The 18,433-nt window shown below is 38.9% G+C and overlaps 2 protein-coding genes and 1 long non-coding RNA gene across 3 annotated transcripts; all 3 read right to left on the bottom strand.

The window, feature by feature from the left end:
- Positions 1–578: 578 nt before the first annotated feature.
- Positions 579–1,103, bottom strand: LOC145420424 (uncharacterized). Its single transcript, XR_013901728.1, has 3 exons — positions 998–1,103; positions 825–893; positions 579–717 (listed from the first exon to the last, which is right to left on the bottom strand). It is a non-coding gene; the product is annotated as an uncharacterized LOC145420424 (long non-coding RNA).
- A 3,146-nt stretch (positions 1,104–4,249) lies between these two features.
- LOC113037579 (uncharacterized) lies at positions 4,250–6,065 on the bottom strand. Its single transcript, XM_026194818.2, has 6 exons — positions 5,945–6,065; positions 5,404–5,739; positions 5,010–5,276; positions 4,799–4,915; positions 4,541–4,636; positions 4,250–4,433 (listed from the first exon to the last, which is right to left on the bottom strand). The coding sequence occupies exons 1-6, from the start codon at positions 6,006–6,008 to the stop codon at positions 4,396–4,398; spliced, it is 918 nt and encodes a 305-aa protein (XP_026050603.2). The 5' UTR covers positions 6,009–6,065; the 3' UTR covers positions 4,250–4,395.
- A 1,342-nt stretch (positions 6,066–7,407) lies between these two features.
- Positions 7,408–13,962, bottom strand: LOC145420510 (uncharacterized). The gene is made up of 8 exons (XM_080289827.1): positions 13,661–13,962; positions 13,264–13,584; positions 12,865–13,140; positions 10,651–10,737; positions 10,521–10,549; positions 10,280–10,336; positions 10,116–10,184; positions 7,408–9,410 (listed from the first exon to the last, which is right to left on the bottom strand). The coding sequence occupies exons 1-8, from the start codon at positions 13,821–13,823 to the stop codon at positions 9,318–9,320; spliced, it is 1,095 nt and encodes a 364-aa protein (XP_080145953.1). The 5' UTR covers positions 13,824–13,962; the 3' UTR covers positions 7,408–9,317.
- Between the last annotated feature and the right edge of the window lie 4,471 nt (positions 13,963–18,433).

The following is an 18,433-nucleotide window of genomic DNA, read 5'->3' as shown; positions in this document are numbered from 1 at the left end:
ATTATGCCATTTTACCTGCAGGTGGCATCACAACACGCTGAAACAGACATACCGCTCATTTCATTGTGTCTCATGGAAATGTCTCCAAAATAACAGAAAGGCCTAATCTATCTGCAGTGTTACTCATGTGTGCATGTAACTTCCTTCTTACTTCCTTATGGTGACATGATTCATATGGCCTTTTGATTTTCAGAGTTTCATTCATTCAGTCATTTTACTTCTTTTTTTTTTCTTAATTGCCTCCATCTCGCCCCATCCCAAGCATCCTCTTCTGTCACACCAATCCCCTGCATGTCCTCCTGCACTGCATTCCTAAATGTCCTCCATGCAACATTATTTATTCTGTTCTTGTAAGTCTTATATCCCTGACCCAACCCATGATTCCATTTCATTTCCCCTTTAAATATTAACGGAAATAAGACAAAACGGTTATATCATTATACACGTTAATATCTATTTTTTTTAAAATCCGTTTTCATAAATTACTGCCAATTTACAGGGACTCACACAGCTGAGTTGTTGCTTCCTCTTTTTAAATTGAGGAAACCCAATTTTCTTAAAGATGAGAAGCTTTTTCACAGAAGCAGCAATCTGATGTTTAAGTTCTCTTTTTCTTTACTTGATGGTAGCATAGAGGCTGCTGGCATCCGTGGAGGAAGCTTTAACAGTGGCGTAGGTAACTGTCTCACCTTCATCACTGTCATTTTTACCCCGAATCTGGAAGCACACAGAGCACAGGATAGTTCACCAGATGTAACACAACACAGTGAAAACATCATTTATAAATGCACCAATGAAGCTGAAACTCTGATCATATACATTACTTTGTTTTTATTGTGGGTCTTGTTGGCATAGGTGATGGAGGCGTAGGAAACACCATCTTCTGGATCCACCTACACAGTGAAGAGTGTTACTACTACTTTTAGCTTACTGCAATTACACATTCTTGAACAAATTGAAACAACAGCTGCTCTGGGTGTGGTGTGGGCAATCTTACTGTTTCCTGGCTGGTTTCTGGTGCACACTTAGTGACTGCAGGGTTTGAGGTCAGGCCCTGAAGAAATAAATATGTAAGAACTGATTTAATTCTGGTCTCTGAAGAATTTAAGCATCACTCGTCTAGTGTATGCGTTACATCTCCGCAGCTTTTAAGTTGCGTGAAATATAAATATATACAGTGGGGCAAAAAAGTATTTAGTCAGCCACCGATTGTGCAAGTTCCCCCACCTAAAATGATGACAGAGGTCAGTAATTTGCACCAGAGGTACACTTCAACTGTGAGAGACAGAATGTGAAAAAAAATCCATGAATCCACATGGTAGGATTTGTAAAGAATTTATTCGTAAATCAGGGTGGAAAATAAGTATTTGGTCAATAACAAAAATACAACTCAATACTTTGTAACATAACCTTTGTTGGCAATAACAGAGGTCAAACGTTTACTATAGGTCTTTACCAGGTTTGCACACACAGTAGCTGGTATTTTGGCCCATTCCTCCATGCAGATCTTCTCGAGAGCAGTGATGTTTTGGGGCTGTCACCGAGCAACACGGACTTTCAACTCCTGCCACAAATTTTCTATGGGGTTGAGGTCTGGAGACTGGCTAGGCCACTCCAGGACTTTCAAATGCTTCTTACGGAGCCACTCCTTTGTTGCCCGGGCGGTGTGTTTTGGATCATTGTCATGTTGGAAGACCCAGCCTCGTTTCATCTTCAAAGTTCTCACTGATGGAAGGAGGTTTTGGCTCAAAATCTCACGATACATGGCCCCATTCATTCTGTCCTTAACACGGATCAGTCGTCCTGTCCCCTTGGCAGAAAAACAGCCCCATAGCATGATGTTTCCACCCCCATGCTTCACAGTAGGTATGGTGTTCTTGGGATGCAACTCAGTATTCTTCTTCCTCCAAACACGACGAGTTGAGTTTATACCAAAAAGTTCTACTTTGGTTTCATCTGACCACATGACCTTCTCCCAATCCTCTGCTGTATCATCCATGTGCTCTCTGGCAAACTTCAGACGGGCCTGGACATGCACTGGCTTCAGCAGCGGAACACGTCTGGCACTGCGGGATTTGATTCCCTGCCGTTGTAGTGTGTTACTGATGGTGACCTTTCTTACTTTGGTCCCAGCTCTCTGCAGGTCATTCACCAGGTCCCCCCGTGTGGTTCTGGGATCTTTGCTCACCGTTCTCATGATCATTTTGACCCCACGGGATGAGATCTTGCGTGAAGCCCCAGATCGAAGGAGATTATCATCCATCCATCCATCTTCATCCGCTTTATCCGGGGCCGGGTCGCGGGGGCAGCAGCCTAAGCAAAGAGGCCCAGACCTCCCTCTCCCCAGCCACCTCCTCCAGCTTATCCGGGGGAATACCAAGGCGTTCCCAGGCCAGCCGAGAGATATAATCTCTCCAGCGTGTCCTGGGTCTGCCCCGGGGCCTCCTCCCAGTGGGACATGCCTGGAGCACCTCACCCAGGAGGCGCCCAGGGGGCATCCTTGTCAGATGCCCAAACCACCTCAGCTGGCTCCTTTCGATGTGGAGCAGCAGCTGCTCTACTCTGAGCCCCTCCCGGATGGCCGAACTTCTCACCCTATCTCTAAGGGAGAGGCCAGCCACCCTTCGGAGGAAGCTCATTTCTGCCGCTTGTATCCGCGATCTCGTTCTTTCGGTCACTACCCACAGCTCGTGGCCATAGTTGAGGGTAGGGATCGACCGGTAAATTGAGAGCTTCGCGTTTACACTCAGCTCCCTCTTCACCACGACGGACCGGTGCAGCGTCTGCATTACTGCAGCTGCAGCCCGAATCCGTCTGTCAATCTCCGGCTCCCTTCTCCCATCACTCGCGAACAAGACCCCGAGATACTTGAACTCCTCCACTTGGGGCAGGAACTCATCCCCGACCCGGAGTGGGCACTCCACCCTTTTCCGGCTGAGAACCATGGCCTCAGATTTGGAGGTGCTGATCCTCATTCCCGCTGCTTCACACTCGGCTGCGAACCATTCCAGTGCGAGCTGGAGGCCCTCACCCGATGAAGCCAACAGAACCACATCATCTGCAAAAATCAGAGATGAGATTCTGAGGCCACCAAAGCGAAAGCCCTCCGCCACTTGGCTGCGCCTAGAAATCCTGTCCATAAAAATTATGAACAGAACCGGAGACAAAGGGCAGCCCTGGCGGAGCCCATCACCCACCGGGAACGAGTCCGACTTATTGCCGGCAATGCGAACCAAGCTCTTGCAACGGACAGACAGACACCCCATACTCCCGCAACACCTCCCACAGGACACCCCGAGGGACACGGTCGAATGCCTTCTCCAAGTCCACAAAACACATGTAGACTGGTTGGGCAAACTCCCATGCACCCTCAAGTATCCTGGAGAGGATAAAGAGCAGGTCCAGTGTTCCGCGACCAGGACGAAAACCGCATTGTTCCTCCTGTATCCGAGGTTCGACTAGCGGACGAACTCTCCTTTCCAGCACCCTGGCATAGACTTTCCCAGGGAGGCTGAGGAGTGATTATCAGTGGTCTTGTATGTCTTCCATTTTCTGATGATTGCTCCCACAGTTGATTTTTTCACACCAAGCTGCTTGCCTATTGTAGATTCACTCTTCCCAGTCTGGTGCAGGTCTACAATACTTTTCCTGGTGTCCTTCGAAAGCTCTTTGGTCTTGGCCATGGCGGAGTTTGGAGTCTGACTGTTTGAGGCTGTGGACAGGTGTCTTTTATACAGATGATGAGTTCAAACAGGTGCCATTCATACAGGTAACGAGTGGGGGACAGAAAAGCTTCTTACAGAAGACGTTACAGGTCTGTGAGAGCCAGAGATTTTCCTTGTTTGAGGTGACCAAATACTTATTTTCCACCCTAATTTACGAATAAATTCTTTACAATTCCTACCATGTGAATTCATGGATTTTGTTTTTCACATTCTGTCTCTCACAGTTGAAGTGTACCTCTGGTGCAAATTACTGACCTCTGTCATCATTTTAAGTGGGGGAACTTGCACAATCGGTGGCTGACTAAATACTTTTTTGCCCCACTGTATAAATAACATGGGAGCGTTGAAACATCTGCAACAAACTTTTTTTTAAATCCAGAGTTTAAATAGATAAAATGCAACACAACAGTCACACAATACACACCATATTTGAGGCCTTTAATATAATCTTTTTTGCAGTCAGAGAGAAATTCATCAGTTAGCAGGTTGTCATTTGAAGCATTAATAACTATAAAAGCAAAGCAAAAATGCTTTGTTCCCTCTTTCGTTCCTTTTCCTGATCTTTTGCGGCAAGAACCAGTGAGTTTTAATACAAAACCATTAACACTGTTTATCTTGCTGCATTGTTTCTCATCTAGAGAATACAAAATGTCTAAAAAAAAAAAAAATTTCAACTCACAGTATTTCCATTTGCTTCTATTTTGTTCCCTGAAAAGATAAACAAACAAACAAACAAGGTTAGATGCTTCTCCACAAAGAAAATTCAGCCTTATTCAGATTTCTCACTAAGAGACATTTAATTTAATTTATCTCACCTTTGAGTCTCTTCAAACAGATTAGTTTCACAGCCACAATTAAAACTGCAACTAAAATGACAACCACAAGGATGTACGGCCACACCTGATCTGCACCTGAATACAAAAATATAAAGTATTTAGTTACACTAAATATTTTAATTATCTGAGATAATTTAAAACAAATAAAAAACAACATGTGCTTTAAAAAATGATAGATTGACATTCAGTTATTATTAGGAAAAGCAGAAAAGAAAACAAACAAATGACAAAACTCACCTGGGATACTAGGTGCGTATAATGTTGTTGCTGATGTTGTTGTTGCTGATGTTGTTGTTGCTGATGTTATTGTTGCTGATGTTGTTGTTGCTGATTTTGCTGTTACTGCTTCTTTACCTGAAAAAAGAACAAAATTCAGCCAGGTGTTTATTGTGTATATCAGTTTAAAAGGATTTTGAAAAGTTCTTCAAAATCTCTCCTGGTTTCTTACCTGATGACTGAGTGCTGAAGGTAAAAAGCTGCTCTTTGTTATCTTCTGTTGTTACGCTACAGTTAAAGTCACAAGTTGATATATGACTGTATGCATCATTCAGAAAAGTCACAGCAGCAGAGCAGGAAGACTCCGATGTTTTTAAATTTGAGTAATCTCTATCCAGAGCTTCACTGATATGGATCCACTTCACTTTGTGTTTGCACCGTTCATATGTCCACACAGAGCAGTTTAAAGTCACCTCATCAGCTTTCTTGTGTTCAGTCACTGGTGAAGATGAAATTCAAGAGAAATACCAAATAAATATAAGTTTCCTTTTTTCAAAATGTAACTTGTCAGCATGTTGTTCTAACAGGATGGTTTGAGCTCAAAATATAGTGTTGCAAATACTCACTGCTAACAACAGACAGATAAACCACAGCATCTGGACCTTGCTGTTTCCCTGGATTGCCTCTAAACTGTCTGCAGGTGTAACGACCAACATCCTCAGCTGTGACCTTCTTTATAACCAGTGAGCATTCTGCTGTAACACTCAGTCTGTCTGATTTGGCTTTTTCTTTGATTTGTCCAAGATTAATCAGCTCTACTGATGGTGTGCTTCTTGAATCAGTGAAGAGCCAGGTGGTAGTGTCACAGTTGTGATGATTGTTGATCACGTTTTTACAAGGCAAAGTGACATTATCGCCATCTCTGACAGTGAAGGAGAGCAAAAGATCTCCACTTAGTGCTCCTGAGGATATAACAGAGAATCGAAAATGTTACATTACACGAGTGCAGATAAGTTACACACTTAACATGTATTTACTTTTCATTTAATCTTTGTTTGCTTTGGTGAAATAAACAGCATCGCTGTCTATGCTACATAAAGATTCCATAAAGCAAAATTAGAAAGAAGAGTTTAAAAAAAACCCTTCTCTATTGTACATATTTCTTACCTGTAAACTGCAGTATGAGTATAAAAGGCACAGCCATTTTAATCCATCTAGATTGAACCGCCATGTCTCTCAGTCTCGCTTTTCTTCTTGAGCTTCTGAAACACAAATGTATCTTTTTCCTGTAACTGTGGAGCCATGACTTCCTCATCATGACTTTCAACATTCTTTTCTTACATTTCTGCGGTTGTTCTTATGCAACCGCTTTCATGTTCCCTATTAATAAAGAGCTACAGTTAGTATTAAGTTTACACTGACCTGCTGTATCTGGAATGAAAATTAGTGAAAACATAGAAAACACACTTTGAGTTTCTGTGCTAAGTGTATTTAATTCAACTCCCAAACATGTTTTTAACCTGTCTACACTTTGCTGTAATTACATACAAACTTGAATGAATGTATTTATATTTATTTTCACATAAGTGTAACAGAATAAGGTTTATTACTACAATTATCATACAAAATTCAAAAATATATATCATGAGGGTACTTTATTTTCATACTTTACACACACGCACGCACGCACGCACACACAGTGACAGTTTGTTTTCAGTGTTTAAATGACTGGTTATCAAACAGAAACAGCTGATATCACATGTGGCCTTTGTCACGTGTGCTTGTGTTTAGAGCAGTTGCATCACATTAGATCGGTACCTCCCCTGCTTTATTTTGAGCCTACAGCACCCTCTGCTGGACAATAGAACTCATTACAACAACAAACCTGGCAAAAGCAAAAGTCAAGATTCAAAGATTCAAAGTGTTTATTGTCATGTGTACAGAAGAAATAGCATTTCTCTGTGCAATGAAATTCTTCCTTTGCTGTCCATAAACAAATGCCAAATTAGGCTGAAGGAACAAGATAAATAAGGATAAAAATAAGACAAGACATTAAGATAAATAAAGATAAACTTTGGCCTCTTGCGCCAAAGTCCAGCATCTGATTGTTGCTCTGTAGGAACATCAGACTTACCTCCCTCTTTCCTTCTTACACATCACTACATCTCTACATGATGTTGTCTACTGAATGCAAACAATTTAGTTTTTTAAATTTTACTTATTCTTGGAAAGAAAACTTTAGTATACTTATTATTTTAGCCTGTTTTCTTTTACTTGTTCGGCGTTAGTGATCTGATCATAGCCAAAGTAATCCATCACCGACCACTGATAGGCGCAGGGTACTGTTCAACACTGACCAGCGCTGTTTTATCTTTTGGGGACACTCTCCAAGTAAAGGAATGGAAGTGACATCATCTTAAAATTACATCACACATTTTTTTTTGTTTTTAATAACAGGATGAAGTTATTGTAAGAATTAAACTTCAAACACATGGATTATCTTTAGGCCGTTTTATTGTAACACTGAGGGCTGAGGAATTTCAAATTCCCGTGTATGATCTGTACATATGACAATAAAGCTGACTTTGATTAGTTACTTTTCCAATATACAGGTAAAATGAGCCACAAACTCAGTTTAAAAACAATTTCTTTAATTCACAATTACTCAGATTCAAAGTAAAATATTACAGAATACAAAATTAAAATAGATAAATGATGTTATGCAAATTAAGCAGCTCAACACAGAGATACTAAAAAAAAGAGTTACAGTGACATCACACAAAGACATTAAAACATTCTTACCACTTATATTTCTTTAATTGTCTAGACTGACACTGTGAAATACACTGTGTGTACTGCATAGTCTATGTTAAGGGTATCTATTTAGAGTTTAATGCTAACTTGATGGCTAACTATTATACTGCATTATACAAATGTTTCAATGATAAAACACTAAAATGGGCTTTCCCCTTCAAACAATATTATGAATATACCTACTTCCATATATTGGTCATTTCAAGTTTATTACATTTTACTCAAAACGCTCAATGTGCTTCAAAAAGAGGAAGAAGAAAAGTCCTGAGATTATACAGTGCATGACAGTTACTTAACAAACATATAAAAAAGCTATAGGATCGGTTTCAGATCAAACCAAATTTAATATTAGATAATCAGAGTAAATACGAAAAATTTTAAGTCTTTAAATTAAGTCTTTATTTATTAAGGGAAATAAAGTCACCCAAGCCTACTATGTTAAATTAAAAATTTCTTGTTAAATTAAAAATTAACTGTAACTGCTGGTTACTCCCAGTTATCATCTGTCTGACAAAGTGAAGTAGATTAAAAGATCCCAAAAGGCAACGCATCATGCCACGATCTAAAGAAACATCTGAGAAACAAAGTCACTATTAGTCTCTAAAGGACTGCAAAGCCATTTCTAAGGCTTTGGGAGTACAGCGAGCCATGGTAAGAGACAATATCCACAAATGGAGAAAACTTGGAACAGTGGTGAACTTTCCCACAAGTGGCCAGCTGACCAAAGAGCTACTCCAAGAGCACATCACCAACTCATCTCATTGTCACAAAGGAACCAAGAACAGCATCTAAAGATCCACAGGCCTCACTTGTCTCACTTAAAGTCAGAGCTCATGATTCAACAATAAGAAACACACTGGGCAAACATGGGAGATTTCCAATGAGAAAACCACTGCTGACCAGAAAGAACATGAAGTCTCACAGACTTTTGGGAAACTATTCTGTGGACTGATGAGACAACAGTTGAACTTTTAGGAAGATCTGAGACCTGTTACACCTGGTATAAAACTAACACATTATTTAATAGAAAGATCATCACACCAACAATCATACACGGTGGTGGCAGTGATGTGGGGATACTTTGCTCCTTTAGGACGACTTGCTGTAATTGATGAAACCATAAATTCTGCTCTCTACTAGAAACTCCTGAATGTCTGGCCATCAGTTCATGCCTTGCAGCTCAACCTTACTTGGGTTACACAGCACGTTATGCAAACAATAATAAAAAAAAAACATTCACAGTGATGTAAATAAAATTTTTTCAGTTATCACAAACTCTCGACTGCCAAAGTAGATTTGAATAAACTTTCCCCTTAAAAATGAAAACATCATTTAAAAACTGTATTTTGTATTTACTAGGGTTGTCTTTGTCCAATTATTATATTATATTATATTATATTATATTATATTATATTATATTATATTATATTATATTATATTATATTATATTATATTATTATTGATGATCTGAAACATGTAAATGTGACAAATATGTAAAAACCGAAATGAAAGTTGAGAACATATATAGACAAGATAAACTTTCCCTCCATCACTGCCAAATCTGACATGGCATCAACTCCCGAGCAACTATTTCATTTCACCTGCAGATAGTATCACAACACACTGTAATAAATGTATGTAACAATATGTTTGTTTAATTGTCGTGCCAGCTTTCTCTTTTTCAACTGAGCAACCCAACAGCTCTTTTAGATGAGAAGCTTTTTGTTTACTTGATGGTGTCATAGAGGTTGCTGGGATCCATGGAGGAAGCTTTCACAGTGGAGTACGTAACTCTCTCACCTTCATTTTTGTCTCGAACCTGGAAGCACACACAACACAGGAAATATAATCACATCTCAGAAAGTAAAGAAGAATAAAAGATCTCCACTTAGTGCTCCTGAGAACAACACAGACAAACAAAAATGTGACCGTTAAATGTCTAAGCACAGATTATTTATACACTTACAACGCACGATAAAACTGGAAAAACCAAGTGACGTTTTTAATCCTTCTGTTATAAACATGTTCATTTTATTTTTACCTATAAACTAAAGCACAAGCATAAAAAGCACAGACATTCGAATCTGTCTGAATGTAAACATCATATCTCTCAATCTCTTTTCTTCACGAGTTATTGACACAATAATTTAATGTTTTGCTGTAATTATACTGTAATATCACTTCCTCAATGTGAGTTTCAGCCTTCTTTCTCACATTTCTGCTGTTATTCTTATGCAATCAGGCTGTCACAGGTCTCATGTTCCTCATTTGGTAACATCTAGAGTTGGCATTAATCAATTAGGATGGTTCTCAGGAGGTTATGATGTCAACTCATTACCTCCATGTCTTGTGTTTTAGTGTATATTTTTTATACAGCACCTCCTTCTGAACAAAAAGGGGTTGTTACAACAACAAATCCTGAAATAAAATCCTAAAAAAATAGAGGAAATATCCTCCTGAGAACCAGCTTATTCATTTATTGTTATTAACTGACATCAATTGTACAACCAACAGGACAGCTTACCTGCGTTTTACTGGTGGTTTTGTTGGTGTAGCTGATGGAGGCATAGGGAACAAGGTATTCAGGTGCAGCCTGCACAGTGAAGACAACATAGAGACTGCTCAGTAATGCTCAGATTCAACATATAAGAGAGCAAATACAAGTGCCGAGTAACTATTTAATCTCACAGATTCCTGAATGGTTCCTGGAGCAGACGGAGTCACTGCAGGGTTTAAATTCAGTTCCTGAATCAAACAAACAAAGAAGCCTCATAAACACAGCAGACTGTAAGCACACCAGGTCAGTTGGGTAAGCTGACAAAAACACTTATCTTCTGGCCTCATGATAAAAAATATAACACAGTAACTGTAGTGAACGGCCGTGGTATGAGTACACTAACAAAGTTTAAGAAATTATGATATAACTCACAGGATTTTCATTAGTCTCCATTTTTTTTCCTAAACAAAGAGAGAAATCAATTCAAGTTTTTAGAATTAAATTTCATTCTGGTTTTTCATTCCATTTGTTCATACAAGTTCAGGCTGGTGAAATCTCTCACCTTTAGCTCTCTTCCATCTGATGGCTATAACAGCACTTATTATCAGTGCTAATAACCCCAGCAGTACAACAATAAACATCCACCATCCTGGAGAAAAAGAAAAGCATTAAGATAATTTCAGCTGCAGATTCCTGTCTGTTTAGTGTCCTGCAGGTAAAAGAGAAGAGAACACTCAGCTATCAACAAATAAATAATAAATCAAATATACTTATTTTTATTTATACACTGTTGTGGTTGTGTTAAGGTCTGGAAACAACCTGCTTTAGTTCATTAAAAGTTCATCCTTCCTGAATAAAATAACATGCTGTCATGTCGCTCAGTCTTGAATACAGGGTTTATTGTTGTTTCTGGGATGTTCATGTTCTTTAGTTTTATATCTTTGATCATCTTTGCATTATGGTTCTGTATTCTGTGTTGCTTTCTGTAATTTCTTACTTTTCACTGGTTTTCTTTCATTTAACTCATATATAAGTTTGTTTGGTTTATTTCTTGCCTTTAGTGCTGTGCTCCTGTTTAACAGTTCTTTATGCTCATTCTGTGTGTTTGGTTTTGAGATGGGATTTATGTTTGAGCTGTTTATAGTCTAATGTTTACGTTCCTGTTATCTGTGACTTTAGTCCCCTGACTGTTGATGGTAGGTTGTTTTTCCCACTTGCATTCCAATTGCGTCCCTCCGATCTTGTCTCCATGTTTGTTTATCCTCTCTGTGTATCAAGTTCATATGACTTAGTCCTGGTCTCATTGTTTGCTATTTGCTGTCTTATTTCAATAGTCTCTGACTGCTAGTGCTTTGTATTTAGTTCTGCTTCCCTTGTCTCTTCTTCTGTGATTGGTTTCAGCTGCTCTTCCACCTCTTGCATTGTTCCTTCATTATGCTGTATGTATATGTTGTATCAGTTTCCCTTTGCTGTTTGTCGTGTTCTTCCTAATGTTCTTATGTCCCTGTCCCAGGACCACCCAGCACAAATGTTCTCGAGTATATTTTTTTAGAAGGTTTCTAGTTGTTAGACTATTTGCTCCTGACCTGCTTTTTTTGATTTTGTAAGAGTAATAAATAAACTTTTAAGTTTATTCTTTATCTTCTGAGTCCTGTATTTTGGGTACAACTGCTGCCACACAGCTCGTTCCTGACATATAGCTATGGTCGTGGTCATGATTGTAACTTCACTGAACAACTGTTTTCACTGACTTTTAGTAGGAAGTAGAATATGAAGTTCAGCCTCTTGTGTCAAAGTTCAACATTTGGTTGTTGTTGTGGAAAAGCATCAAACTACCTTCCCTCTTTTCTTTTGTCCCATTACTACACATCTACAGGATTTCTTGTCTTCAAAACAAACAATTTAGTTTTAAGAAATGCTAATGGCATTTATTTATTTTTATTTTATTTTTTCACAGACAGCAAATGAGTGCATTATTTTTTACCATGTAATGAAATGTAATGATAGTTTGTGGACTTTTCCAACAAAAACAACTGAAAATATTAATCTTTTGGACGTGCACTTAGGCAACCTTATTTTTGCTTTGTTTTTGTTTTTTGTTTTTTATTGTGAAGACTTTGTGATCCTTTTATTAACAGGTGTTATATGAATAGAGTTTTACTTACTTTTCAATTCATCTTAGTATTTAATGCTCCGTGTGGTTCTTAGTTTATTTATTCTTGGTTAACATTTGTTCAAGTAGCTTGAGTCTCATGTCTAGTTAAGGTTATTTGGTTTAGTCTGTTGTTCTTTTCCCTTCCCTTCTCTGTCAAGTTCGTATGTTAGTCATTGTCTCAGTACTTAGTTACTTCCTGATTTATTTTGCTAATCTCTATTGTTATTTGGATTGGGTTTAGTTTTTTTACTCAGACCACACTTTCCACATTTGCAATCCATTATGACAGAACAATGTAAGCAAATAATAGACCAGCAGCCTTCAACCCCTCAGAAGTGATAAAGAGAGTCATATTTTGTGTGGTGGTGCCACGTGAGGAAGGGCTGGTGGGGTCTAGCGAGGAGTACAAAGAAGTAGTAGCGCATAAGTAACACAGCCTGATTTCAGGGATTCAATATCCCTGCCTGCTCAACAAAGAATTTGTTGTCACAACCATGCACCTCAACTCCCTGCTATTTTATCTTCTGAAGACACTCTCAAAGTAAAAAAAAGTAAATGAAACCTTAAAACACACAAAATAGTTTACTTTTTATAACAGATAAAGTTATTGTATGAACTGACTTGCATTCTCATGTGTTTCTTGATCAAATGATAGAATCCTGAAGATAAACTCCTGCACGTCTCCACCATGTGTCACTTGGCACTTCAACATCTCAGAACTCTTGGATGTGTAAATGTGATCAAATCTTGTAAAGATCACACTGGCTGAGCAGGCAGACTGTGACATCCTCAGGTCTTTGTTACCATAGAGCCACTTCACAGTGTAGTATTTGCATTTTTTATATGTGGACACAGAGCAGTTTAATGTCACTGTGTCATCATCCTTATGTTCAGTTACTGTTAAAGAAAAGAAAAGAGAACAAGAATAACATTTACAGTAATCATCACTGTAATTATAGTTATTGTAATGTTTCAGTTTGATGTTCTAACAATTTGAAAACATTATGATGAAATACTCACGGTTAACAACAGACAGCTCAGCTACAGAGTCTGAACCTTCTTTTTGTCCTGATTTGTTGAACCTTCTGCAGGTGTACTGACCAACATCCTCAGCTGTGAGCTTCTTTATAACCAGAGAACATTTTGCTGTAACACTCAGTCTGTCTGATTTATGTTTGGCCTCTTGGTGAATCTCCCCGTGTTCAAACAGTGTTATTGTCGCTGTGTATGATTTACCGAAGAGCCAGGTAGTTCTGTCACATTTATCTTGATCATCTGTCACATTTTCACATGACAAAGTGACCTCACCTTCATCCCTGATAATAAACTCAACTGCTGCTGCTGTGAAGATAAAATCAAATCAACTGTGTAAACTTGACTTTTCTAATTTCATTTATAAATGTATTTGTATTCTTACCTGTTACTTGAAGCATTAGTAAAACTGATGAAAAGACTTTAATCCATTTGAACTGAGTCGTCATTGTCTGTCTTTCTCCTTCCTGCTTTTCACAAAAATGACAGTCACAGTCTCTGAAACAGAGCTTCATGTAGAGGCTGTGCTGACTTCCTGTGGTTATCATCTCACCACCTCACTGTAACTGTTAAAATGTTCAGAGTCCTTTCCCTGAAAATTCTAATTCACAGCATTCTGTTGTTTCTAATAACTACATGAACCAAAGAAAATTAGAGGTCAAAGGTCACACCAGACTGTCAAAAACCCTGCAAATTTAAAATGAGTCATTTGTGATGTGTTTGATGCCTTAAAAAAGGAGAAGATGATACATGCAGTTGTGTAAATACTTACTGCTCTTTTTTTTCCTGAGAACTGAAGGGGAAGTGTTTTGGTGAGAATGTGGGCACAACAGCAGCAGAGCTCTTTTACAGATGAATCTGAGTGGATTTCTGATTTCAGACTAATATACAGCACAGCTTAAAAGAAGCTGTTCAACAGGAGGGAAAGTCTACAATCAACAAAAGTAAAACTGATAATATGATGCTAATGAAAGTTATAAGAGTGTTAGCACACAATGTCCAAAAACAGAGTAGAAGTTTGTTTATTTTAATAAAACACTAGGCAGGCAGAGTGGAGTGAATGCACACATTTATGCACAAGATCCAACACAGGCTCGGAAGCCATCCTTTGCTTTGGTTTGGAAAATACTTTCTTTTTTTTCCTCTGCAAGAGGATACTAGTTGCCATGACTGAGTTTCCATAGCTCCCCTCAGGTTAGTGTTCATTACAGAAGAGACTCCAGCCCAAACACTTATTAAGCTACCAGTTTAATGGGATTTTGTTCTTTGAGCCACCAATGTCCTATAAGTAGAGGTGTGTGTGGAGCATCAAAGGCACATAATTGATGTACTCGTGATGATTTCAAAAAATCAGAAAAAATAAAGATGAGTTCAGTGTGATGGGTGATCTGGGTTCTGAAGAAATTTCAGGTTGTTTAGCTAACTTGGTCTACAAGAAGCAGAGAAATCTCAACAATCATATGACCTCCTATGAACAAGCATACTAAGGGAGGATTCAGGGTCACTTGATTCAGCCCTAACTATATGCATTATCAAAATGGAAAGTTTTAAGCCTAATCTTATACGTAGAGAGGGTATCTGTGTCCTGAATCCAAACTGTGAGCTGGTTTCACAGAAGAGGGCCCTGAAAGCTAAATCTCTGCCTCACATTCTCCTTTTTAATACTCTTGGAATCACAAGTAAGCCCGCAGTCTGAGAGCAAAGTGCTGTAATGTGGTCATATGGTATTATAAGGTCATTAAGGTACGATGGGGTCTAATCATTCAAGACCTTGTATTATTGGTATTCTGATCACTTCCATGGCCACAAGTGTAACAAGTGACGTAATTGAGAATGACAGCAACTCAGCCACACATTGGATCAGCGCACTGAGGCACAGAGGTAGAGTCAATGGCTATTTACTTACAAATTTCATGTAGCCTTCAGATTAGGTCAAGAACAGTGTGTAGAGATCTTCATATTCTGGGTTTCCATGGCTGAGCAGTATCCAAGCCATACATAAGTGCAATACAAAGCATCGGACAGGGCTGGACTTGTAAACTGCCATACAGAGCATTTGTCTAGTTGGCCGACACACTTTTGACCGATGGGTCAATGAAAAGCCTCCGTGCACTGGCGCAGAATGGGAAGTATTAACCCCGATTCTTTTTCAATTTAGTTTCAGTCAGTTTGAAAATGTTTATGTTTTGTCTTTTTAAGAAACATGGAGGCAAAAAAAATCAGCAAATTCAATATAGGTATTACACTGTATGTCCTCTGAGAGACTCTTGATGAAACTGTTCCTCAGATGGGCGATGAGATTATCAAATAATAATCTCATCGCCCAGGTTTGAAGGGTGGTCAGCACCACTGACATACTTTTTGTCAGTGGGAAGTGTTTGGTGAGAATACAGCAGCTCTGGAGGTTTAACCCTCTAATGTTTACCACATATCTGAGCCATAAAGGATTAGCACACTAGTGATGGGATTTCCGGCTCTTTTTAGAGATCTGGCTCTTTCGGTTCAGCTCACTAAAAAGAGCCGGCTCTTTCGGCTCCGAACCGGCTCTTCAGGTTGTTTTGTTGCTTTAATTAATTTATTATTAACAATAATATAAAATTATGCACAAAAGGAATTACTAATGTAAAAAAAGTGGTTTTATTTATATATGTTTATATATAAATATATGCGGTGGCCCCTAGAGACAAAACACGTACAAACTCCAAAACACATTTCTAGCATGAACTAAACTTCCAAAGCAGAGCTACTAGATCACTTAAATGACACAATTGAAAGCATATGTGTGTTGTTTGTGTATTTATACACAAGCATTCATATATATTCAAATAATTTAAAAAAAAAGTTCATTTACCCGTTACTACCACACACCAAATCCGGTCGTTGGTACTTCCTGGCTTGTGTAGCCACTAGGTAACAAAAGCTCAACACTGCGCCCAGCATCCTGGAGCACTTCTGTTGTCTTTTGTATGTGTTTTGAGTTTTTATATGCTTCTGAGTTTTTACGTGCTTCGGAGTTTGTACGTGTTTTTACGTGTTTTGAAGTTTGTACGTGCTTGAGGGTTTGTCCGTGCTTCAGAGTTTGTACGTGATTTGAAGTTTGTATGTGCTTTGTCTCTAGGGGCCACCGTAATTATACTTTTATTTATTCACTCCACATAAAATGTAATAAATAAAACATATAATACAAAAATCAACTATTCACATTTCAACTTTTAACTATTTAAATTTTCAGCTTTTTCGTTTTACAAATTTAAAGTGAAACAACACAAAACACTGCAAACCACAACACAATGAAATATAAATTAAAATATGAAAAAAAAAAGACGTGATGGCTCGCGATAAGGAGCCGGCTCGCGTCGTTCACGTCAAAGATCAGACTCTAAGAGCCATTTCGTTCGCGAACGACCCATCACTATAGCACGCTGAGTGTGTGACTGAACTGGTTTCCCACCATTTTGAAACACTCAGGTTAGTGTTGAGGAACAAAAATGAACTGTCAGAGCTTGATGTGTACTTGAAAAAGAAGTAGTGGTAAAGGGATGTGGAAATGTTAAAGCACTAGCTGTACATCAACTTCAAATAACGCCTTCAACAATAAGTGTGTGTGTGTCGGGGGGTGGGGGAGGAGGCATTTTCCTATATGGTTATTTCACACTCATGGGGGTCTTGTGGTTCACTTTGGCTTCATCCTTGCTGCTCGTTCAGGGCGGCATAGGTCAATGTGTGCACATGAATACAATAACAATATTTATAATTATAACAAAGTGCAACAATAATTAATGTGCAATAATAACAGTGTGCAATACACATACACTTATTCATAATTTTATTACTATTATTACTATTAACACTTATTAATTTAAGTTACTATATCGTGTTGTGTTGTACGTTTTTCCCAAGGTTATAAATGTCCAGTTACTTCAGTCTGGTGCACGTAATCTCGAAATCCCATCTTGTGCGGCTGGAAAGGCTGCCTTCCAGAATGATTGGTCGCTGCTTTGTCGACCCCAGTCAAACCCAGAAATCACTGACACAAGTTTGTTCTGTTAATTTGAAATAAATCAGTCTTCACAAACAGATTTGAGGTTTTTTATTTGCCGTTGCAAAGACAAACAACAACACAGAGTACAGCAGCAGTCTGTATTTCTTTAGATTAAGAATAAAAACAAGAATCAAATCATTTATAGAAACACCTTATCTACCTGCCACAGTCACAGAATACAGTCAGAACATTACATGTAGCTGAGTACAGGGAGTGCAGAATTATTAGGCAAGTTGTATTTTTGAGGAATAATTTTATTATTGAACAACAACCATGTTCTCAATGAACCCAAAAAATTCATTAATATCAAAGCTGAATCAAAGGAGCTTGCAAAGAAAAGCGTCTGGACTTCTTTAAGTTGCTTGAAGACGTTTCACCTCTCATCCGAGAAGCTTCTTCAGTTCTAAGGTCAAATGGTGGAGAGAAACTTACCCTGGATCCAGATGAAACCATGGTGTCCTTTGATGTAGTCTCTCTCTTCACTTGCATACCCACCACGGAGGCCGTGGAGACTGTCAGAAAACGACTACAAGAAGACAGCTCCTTGGAGGACAGGACCAACTTCACACCCGATCAGATCTGCACACTGTTAGACCTCTGCCTCACCACTACATATTTCAAGTACAACAAAGGCTTTTACAGACAAAAACATGGCTGTGCCATGGGCTCCCCCGTGTCACCTATTGTAGCCAACCTTTACATGGAGGAAGTGGAAAGGAAGGCTCTTGGCTCTTTCAAAGGAAGAGTACCCAGCCACTGGTACAGATATGTGGACGACACCTGGGTCAAAATCAAGACACAAGAAGTGGAATCCTTCACTGCTCACATTAACGCTGTGGATAAAAACATCAAGTTCACCAGGGAAGACACAAAGGACAACTGTTTGCCTTTCCTGGACTGCGCCGTGCACATTGAAGAGAATGGCAAACTCAACATCGAAGTTTACCGGAAGCCCACACACACGGACCAGTACCTCCTGTTTGACTCCCATCACCCTTTGGAACACAAACTTGGAGTAATTAGGACCCTACACCACCGGGCAGAACATGTTCCCTCTAAGCCTGAAGGAAAAAAGAAGGAACACACATATGTAAAGGAAGCACTCAAAACATGTGG

This window comes from Astatotilapia calliptera, chromosome 15, assembly GCF_964374335.1.
Source record: "Astatotilapia calliptera chromosome 15, fAstCal68.1, whole genome shotgun sequence".
Lineage (NCBI taxonomy): Eukaryota > Metazoa > Chordata > Actinopteri > Cichliformes > Cichlidae > Astatotilapia > Astatotilapia calliptera.
The sequence above is the reverse complement of the archived record's forward strand: the minus strand, read 5'-3'. Positions and strand labels throughout refer to the sequence as shown.

What these genes read in the sequence shown, in the direction of transcription:
- LOC145420510 (XM_080289827.1), bottom strand. Translation starts at nt 13,823, where the DNA reads ATGATAACCACAGGAAGTCAGCACAGCCTCTACATGAAGCTCTGTTTC. An exon ending in ACTAATGCTTCAAGTAACAG is followed by an intron (nt 13,585 to 13,660) that starts GTAAGAATACAA and finishes TTATCTTCACAG; the next exon opens with CAGCAGCAGTTGAGTTTATT. An exon ending in CAGGAACCATTCAGGAATCT is followed by an intron (nt 10,185 to 10,279) that starts GTGAGATTAAAT and finishes TTCACTGTGCAG; the next exon opens with GCTGCACCTGAATACCTTGT.
- LOC113037579 (XM_026194818.2), bottom strand. Translation starts at nt 6,008, where the DNA reads ATGGCGGTTCAATCTAGATGGATTAAAATGGCTGTGCCTTTTATACTC. An exon ending in CTTCAGCACTCAGTCATCAG is followed by an intron (nt 4,916 to 5,009) that starts GTAAGAAACCAG and finishes TTCTTTTTTCAG; the next exon opens with GTAAAGAAGCAGTAACAGCA. An exon ending in ATACGCACCTAGTATCCCAG is followed by an intron (nt 4,637 to 4,798) that starts GTGAGTTTTGTC and finishes TTTTGTATTCAG; the next exon opens with GTGCAGATCAGGTGTGGCCG.